We start from the raw sequence: 7,951 nt of genomic DNA on the forward strand, positions 1-7,951 counted from the left end.
TAAGCGTAAAACTCATACTTGTATGACTACTACATATGTACATTGAATTATTAATTGTATGAAATATCGTGTATTGTAAGAGTGGTTTTAAAGCATAGTTTTAATAAATACCACAGAACTTCTTACTATATGTACAAAAATATTACGGCAGAAGCGTTTTAAGCCGTTTCACGCGCAATAGGGTTGATTCGTAAAATAAACCCGAACTTATTGCATGCTTATGTAAAAATAAATAAATAAAAACGAGCGCAATATGTAAATGCAATGAATATTTGTATGAAAAACTCTTTTGAATGTCAATTACGCGGAAAATTTCGCATTCGACACGGTTAACGTACACGCCCCGCGTAACTTACGCCCTAATATAGACCATTAAATTTACGATCCACCCCCATTTCAACACTACCGGGTGGTGAAAAATAAAATCCACACATTCCACACAAATTGTACGTAAGCATTCACGCTCTTGATTAATCACACGCAATTTTCAAATGGCAAACAAAACCTCAACGATATAAGCTTGAAAACATCACAATATCTCAGGTGTGTGTGTGTGTGTGAGTGTTGTTTTTTTTGCATATTACATTTAAACGTATACGTAGACGTGTATGGCATTGAAATGTTGTTTTCTTTAAATCTGTGCGCGTAAATTAAATTAGTCGCCAACTGACCGCGAAGCTGCGAGTACGCGGTCTTGTACGAATACGAATTTGCGTGAAAATGAAGTTTTTCGCGCTATTTTTCACCTTGGCCCTTGTGGGCGTATCCAGTGGTAATTATAATAAACTAAAAATGAAAATTTTTACTAATGTAACAGAAAATTTTGTGAAGTGAAGTTAAATTGCGAATTTCGTTTAAATGAACTTCGCGTTTTTGATTTTTAAATGCTTTTTATTATTACTAAATTATGTTCATAATGCATATTGTATCTATTTTAATAGCTTTTAATCTACTGATAATTTCCTATTTTACTATTTATTTTATTTTTGTTAGTAATCATACTATTATATTATTCTAATTTTAATGTACAGCATAATTGGAAAAAGAGCTCAAAAACCTATTTGAACTTCGAGTTTAAAATTTAGTGATAGTATTCATTGTTGAATGTCATTTTTTTCACTATGTTTTTACCTATTTTCATTTTAATTAAATTAAATTTATCTAATTGCATTGTAACATATGTATGTTAATATATTTTTAGTGCCTTAAAAAATATAAAATGCAACAATAACAGAACTTGACCTTTGCTTTCATATAAACAAGCATTATTATGGTATTATTTAAAATTACTCTCGTCGAAAATCGCACGAACTGTCCATCACAGTTCGCTTCTTCCTATATACACATTTGTATGGATATATGTATGTATGTGAATATTTTAAAAATTAGCAGTTCTCACACGACAACAATCATTGTTTTTTTTCCCGTAAAAAAACGTAAGGCTACCTTAAAAACAATTTGAATGGTAAATATGTATACACATACAATGTATAAACGACTATTCAATCAAAAACTTCATTAATTATATTTTTACTATTTTTTTTTTTTTTATTTACATATGAAAAGGTGATGGTTTAATGATTCAAATCAGTGCCAAAACATGTATCGTGTGATTTTTTCACCAAGCATTTACACACATATAATATAATACAGTAAACCGGTCGATGTTCTATCAAACCAGTTTCGTCATCCCTGAACTGGATTTTGGCACATTCGATTCAGTCGATTTCAATAAGATAAATACCCCAATAGCCTTAACGTCCAGTCCACCAGGCAAAATACACTATAATATGTTTACGACGGTCGTGACATTAGAGTCAATTTGCTCCAACCACTCAGTAATTGGAACTACTATCGTGCCAGTTTAGTCACAAATGGGCTAAAATGGCCGCCGTATCTCTACTACGAGCTGACCTACCGACACTGGCTTTTATTTTTTTTTCCTTTTAGATACCATTTAAGTGATAACCCGAAATCGACCCAAATTAATCAATAGTTAAATGAACACTGCACGTATTGACCAAGTCTTATTGTCCCGTACTGAAGTATTTATGTATAACGATATACTACATATGTACATACTAAGATGAGGAAAAAAATAATAATATCGTAATTTTGGTCGTAGATAATCATAATAATGTAAACCAATTGAATAGAGGGACATTTGTGATGGTGATTATAAAAGTTTTGTGTGAGTCTCTTGTTTGAGATGATTAAACTAAAGCGTTGATGGTAATGAATATTCAAAGACTGACTAGTTTTTTCTGGTCGTATTTTTAATATGTATGTAAGTCTTTTTTATACATTTATGTTTTACCATGTCGCCATTACAGGTTGCCCCAAAGCGACACCTATGGTTTTAAACTTGTACATCACCATTCACAGCCATTGGCTATCCACTGCTGGATGCAAGCCTCTCCAACATTCATCTTCCATTCGTCTCTGTTTTGAGCAAGTCTCGTATATCTCATTCCACATATTTTTCTGATTTCATCCACCCATCTCTCTTATGGCCTTCCTTGCACCATTTTTAATTCTCTCGGTTACCTTTCCAGAGCTTCTTTCGTCCATCTATCATCCGTTATACATACATCTAACCCACGTATTCCATTTCGTATCTCTGCTCGTTATGCCAATCATACAGCGTTCTATACTTCTTTGCGTGCACTGAACCTTATGCAGCATTCTGGCGTTCAATGCCCAAGTTTCCATACGTCATCAACTTTTGTACGTTGGACCAATATGCTAACTAAAGGAATATGTTTCCAGATTAAAAATGAACAATTGTCATGGCATGACATATTTCATAGAAATTTTACCGCAACAAGTACATATGTAAGTCTTGATCCATTTTAATGCGTCCAATTTACGCAGAGGTCAACCGGTTAGCAAATCAACAACAATTTACATGTTATCTACTTATGTATGTATGTACTCACGTATGTCGGTATTGAAATACAACAAAAAGTAACATGTCGTGTTTTTCCGCGAATTATTATCGCAAAAAGTGACTCAGCACCGATTCTGTTAACAGCTTTATAAGCAAAAGGGAAGAGAGGGTTGGTATAAAATATTTTTTTCACATCCACGCGTGCTATTAATCTAGTTTTATCTATGTTTTTCTCACGTTTCACGTGTAGCCGTACATACCGTTCCGTAAGCGTAAGTGGGGCAAATATATCTTACGTTCGCGAAGCTTATTATATTTCTCTGTGGATTTGGGGAGATGCAGGGGGGGGGCCAAAAATGAAACAGAATATTAAAATGGCCGTCACGTCTGCTCGGTTGCGATAAATAATAACTTTTTCATTCGCCGCGGACCGAGAAAAATGGTCACGCGAGTGCGTGAACAAAGAGGCGAAAGCGTCTCTAAAGAAAATATATTTGCTAGAAACGAGTGTGACGCGAAGAATTCGATCAAATTCAAAAGATAGTCGAAAATAATTTAAAAGTGAACAAAAACGTGCAAGAGGGAATTTTCAAGATGGCGGATAGAAATAATAAAAACAGTTGAAAAGCGATATTTAAATTTTCCACGGCTAATAATAGTTCATCATCAAAATTATTATATTACATACTTACTGTATATGCATATTAAAAAAAACTACATATAAAATTTCAGTTCAATAAACCAAAAGGTTTATTGAACTGAAAACAATAACATAAAATAACATAAAATAAAAACATAAAAATACCTCGATTCTCTAGAGTAAAAGTACTACTTCCGGTTCAGACAAAAATATTTAAAAAATATAAAGTTATAAAGATTATTATTTCTATCATATGTAAAAAAATTTCAGTCCGATTCAGTTAGTGGCTTGGGAGATAATTGAATTCAAAAACTTAAAAAAAAGAGGACACCTATAAGGGGAGGTACCTTTCCCGGTCAACTTAAAAATTTGAAAAAAATTTACGTCGTGTCGATAAGAATTTCAGTAACCGATACTAAGTTTCAGTTCGATAGGGCTAACGGTGTTCAAAAAATCCCCAAAATACACAGACGCACACACAGCAACACACACACACACACACACATTTTTTCTAGATCATGAAAACGTGATCAGTGATCGATTCTGAGTTCGAATCAGTCAAAATCTCGAGTTCGAATTTTCGCATGATCACAAAACTTCATCTATTGTTACTACGTACATAAATAGATAAAGTAAAAATACTTCTTGGTAAAAGATATGAACAATACTAAATACCTAGGTATACATATTGTTATGAACTTTCTCTGATAATCATATGTAAATTCCTAGTCATTGTATGCAGTAAAATACGCAATGAATAGTATTTAAAGCTAGAAATATAAAAACGTCTTACTTGATAATAAATAATCTTCACGAGTTCTTCTTTTCAAGTTCGAGTCGTCACCTTTGTCTTCAACCACAATTATTTACATTATAAACATTTCATTTAAGTGCTTAGCAACAGGTACTGAAAAAGCGTTAAATATGTTGCCAGCATTAAAAAAATCGTGAAGTATTGAATGAAAATATAATAAAATATAAATATTCCATGTTTAGCATTTATTTATTCATTTAAAAATTACTTAAAATAATACTGTAACGCTGATTAAAAATAATAAATTAATACATCAGTTAGTAGTGGTGAACAGAAGCACTGTCGAGGGCACAAAAGATATTCAGGAATGTAACAGGGTTATTTTTTAGGTTAAAAATTCAAGTGGCTAATGACTTTAGCACAGGCAACGACTAGATTTTTTTTTACTATCTATCTTTACTAATATATAATTTCGAAAGAGACTTTGTATGTATGTTGGGTTGGGGTGGTAGAATCCGTGATGTTAAATTTAATAACAATACAAATGAATATTCAAATAAAATAAAACTATTAGGTTAGCCATGCTTAAGCGGTTTATATTACAAATACCGAGCGAAGCCGGGTAAAACCACTAGTTTTAAATAAAAAGATAAAAATTTGTAATCAATTTATTTGTTTGTTTCAGGTATACGCTTGGACGGCTTCAGAGGTAAATATAAATCATTTAAACAAAAGTTATAAATAATATATAATTTATTAATATAAAAATATATTTTAGTCAAACACGCGTGGTCCAGTGCATTGAAAGACAAGGATTATTTTTTTGATATTCCTCGTAATGTCAGAGATGCCGAAGCAGCCGGATACAAACCTATAGTGCGACCTGTAGAACATGGACTCGATGTCTCCATGCAATGTTTTGAAGAAGATGTGAGAGTTTGTCCATTGTATGACCGCAATGGTTACATAGCCGGTATGCAAATTGCCGTAAGTACTACATTTCCCAAATATTGCAGGTATTTTTATCAGAAAATAATTGATTAAAAAAATAATAATACATATGTAGATTCCGTTTGATGATCTTCAACGTCTACCGTATTCAGCCTCTTCAAAAATGATAGTGAAAACAATACAAGGAAAAGACTATTGGACTAGCACGTCATATTTCACGTCACCAGGTATTTACATGATAAACCTAACAAAAAAGATTATAATTTGTTTCACTCAAATTTGCATGCTGCCAATTTTTGTGTAGATACAATCAAGGCTGGTGGACGTAAAGGTCCGATCGACGAGACAATCGAAGGTATTTGGGTTCAAAATGGCAATAGTCTAATGCAAATTCCAATGGGAGAAAGCGAATTGGCAACTCAAACTCTTTTCAAAAAAGAAAATTGTGTTCCAAATATGGGTAAGATAGATGATTATATAAAGAGTGTAATCATATTAAAACTATTTCTATCTAATAAATAAATTAATATTTAGGAACGCATTATTATTACAATATGACCACGGAATCGGATTGCGATAGTTTCTTCCCGTACTTCGTATTGGTGAAAGAAGGCAGAGCTATCGGTATTGGTTGGCAAATAATAGGAAAATCAGAAAAGTTCGGAAGACATTGGTTCGAACAACCACCATCTAGAGCAATCGAGGTAAGCATTCAAAGAATTTATTATAATTATTTCAGAATCAAATATTAATAGAATTAAATGCATTTCTTTGTTTTTAGATGACAATACCAACAGCACCTCACTGTCTCGAAGATTGGGCTGAACAATATGGTATTTTATCACTTCACATGTATTTCATTGACGAACCATGGAAAATTAAATGCGAAGACAGTGACAGTCTTCAACCCATGTCCGTCGTTAATAAATTCGTTTTGAACACATCTCGATATGCCACCAAATTGCTCGATCACGCCAAGAAAATAATTGGTTAAATAAAATAAAAACAATTATAAAAATACATTTGTATAGCTTTATGTATTACATAGAATATGGTGAAAGTGTATAATGTTAAGAATCATAATTAAAATTAAGGAAATATATGTATATTTTCAGTTTACAATTTATTTCCACTGATATCCCATATATTGTAAAATAACACAAGACAAAAAAATTTTAATATTTTTAAAATAAATAAAACAAACTACATAATTTGCATGTTTTTCTTTGCTTTTTGCGTATTTCGTTTTCTGTGGCTGGTAATGTGTTTTTGTAATTTTCCAGTAGTCTTCAAACTTTCATATTGTTCTACCAAACTCATGATTTTTTTGTCAGCTAAAATAACAACAACAAAAAAATTAAAAATAAACAAAGACAATGTTATACAGATAAAATAAATATGACAAAACTCACATTTTCTAATATACTCAGGATTTTTTCCTTCTCTCATTGATTTAATGCGTTCTATCTTTTCAATTCTTTCTTTCAAATCCTTTTCTTTATTTCGAATCTCTTCTCTATTTTGATTCTCCATTCGTTGTATTAAATATTTAATGTGTTCTTGTTGTTCAGGATTAACAGTATTCTTCAGTTCCTTCTTCAAAGTTTTAAGTTCCTCGACTCTAACATCAGTCAAGAAACCGTAGCTTCTCTTAAATCCTTTCGGATTGTAAGTACCGCAAAGAGAATCAAATCTTCATAAAACAAAATTAATATATATCAACTTAGTATTGTGAAAAATTGTGTAAAGAAATAAACAAAACGGGTCTACATCACGGCATCGAAAGGTCGAAAAAGCAAAGATCTCAAGTCGAAAGATCAAAAGGAATGTATGCATGGTAAACGGTACTATGTATGTATCTAATATATAATTTGGAAAGAGACTTTGTATATATATATATGTATCCTTGGTTCGTTCGTTCGTTGGTCGTCCGTAGATCGTAGCCTTGCTTAGTGTGCGCGGGCAGGCTACAGGAGGAAAAGCCTGTTCCTCTTGTATCCTGCTCGCGCAAATTAAGTGAGGCTGTACGACAAGGGGAGAGACAGTTTTACCGCACGCCACTGATATATATATATATATATATATATATATACTACCCGCTTTTCATATGTATTCATGGTAAACAAACATTTTAGATTTTTCGACCTTACAATGCGGTGACGGTCACCGAAACACAACATACCTCGGATCCCTAGGACCATTATCCGAAGCTGTAGCAGGAGACTCTTCTATTGTCATCTGAGGCACCGGTTTCTTAGAACTGGCCTCTCTGGGTCGATTTTTATTTTCTCTTTTAAAAACAGTTTTTCTTTTGCGATTTCTTTTAGACTCTACGCCAAACACGGCTTCATTGTACACTTTGGCACCCAGTTGTTCTTTCAATTTTTGCAACGCCTCAAAGCTCATATTGGATAACTCCGCACGTATCTCCATCTGGAAATGAAATTATTAATTAACTTATCTAGGAGTTGAGTTTTTTATTTGCATTTTTTTTTTTATTAATTAAAAGAAAATAATTACTTTTTGTTCACTCTCGTCGTCACTCATGTTGACAGCAAAATTAAACCTCCAACACTGAAACGTCAACTAAACACGAGGTTGCCTTGTGTAGTATTGTGACATGTTTGGCCATAAGACGCAATTTATTCAAACTTTAAATGGGTAGCATAATTGGTTGAAAAATAAATATATACGTCTGGGAAACAGTTCAGTTGTA

At 32.5% G+C, this 7,951-nt stretch overlaps 2 protein-coding genes across 2 annotated transcripts; one reads left to right on the plus strand and one right to left on the minus strand.

Annotated features, from left to right (window-relative positions):
- The first annotated feature begins 478 nt into the window (after positions 1-478).
- Positions 479-6,341, plus strand: LOC143910469 (uncharacterized). Its single transcript, XM_077428960.1, has 7 exons — positions 479-772; positions 4,970-4,993; positions 5,063-5,271; positions 5,351-5,462; positions 5,540-5,695; positions 5,770-5,939; positions 6,017-6,341. Exons 1-7 carry the CDS (start codon positions 721-723, stop codon positions 6,227-6,229), a joined length of 936 nt encoding a protein of 311 aa, XP_077285086.1. The 5' UTR covers positions 479-720; the 3' UTR covers positions 6,230-6,341.
- LOC143910471 (ribosomal RNA processing protein 36 homolog) lies at positions 6,247-7,867 on the minus strand. The gene is made up of 4 exons (XM_077428963.1): positions 7,756-7,867; positions 7,418-7,668; positions 6,648-6,928; positions 6,247-6,569 (listed from the first exon to the last, which is right to left on the minus strand). The coding sequence occupies exons 1-4, from the start codon at positions 7,780-7,782 to the stop codon at positions 6,439-6,441; spliced, it is 690 nt and encodes a 229-aa protein (XP_077285089.1). The 5' UTR covers positions 7,783-7,867; the 3' UTR covers positions 6,247-6,438.
- Between the last annotated feature and the right edge of the window lie 84 nt (positions 7,868-7,951).

Source organism: Arctopsyche grandis, chromosome 4 (genome assembly GCF_051622035.1).
Source record: "Arctopsyche grandis isolate Sample6627 chromosome 4, ASM5162203v2, whole genome shotgun sequence".
In the NCBI taxonomy this organism is placed as follows: domain Eukaryota; kingdom Metazoa; phylum Arthropoda; class Insecta; order Trichoptera; family Hydropsychidae; genus Arctopsyche; species Arctopsyche grandis.

Coding starts and splice junctions, on each gene's coding strand:
- LOC143910469 (XM_077428960.1), top strand. CDS start 721: ATGAAGTTTTTCGCGCTATTTTTCACCTTGGCCCTTGTGGGCGTATCC. Junction 5,272..5,350: donor TAGCCGGTATGCAAATTGCC/GTAAGTACTACA, acceptor ATACATATGTAG/ATTCCGTTTGATGATCTTCA. Junction 5,940..6,016: donor CACCATCTAGAGCAATCGAG/GTAAGCATTCAA, acceptor CTTTGTTTTTAG/ATGACAATACCAACAGCACC.
- LOC143910471 (XM_077428963.1), bottom strand. CDS start 7,782: ATGAGTGACGACGAGAGTGAACAAAAA. Junction 7,669..7,755: donor ACGACGAGAGTGAACAAAAA/GTAATTATTTTC, acceptor TTTCATTTCCAG/ATGGAGATACGTGCGGAGTT. Junction 6,570..6,647: donor TCCTGAGTATATTAGAAAAT/GTGAGTTTTGTC, acceptor TTGTTATTTTAG/CTGACAAAAAAATCATGAGT.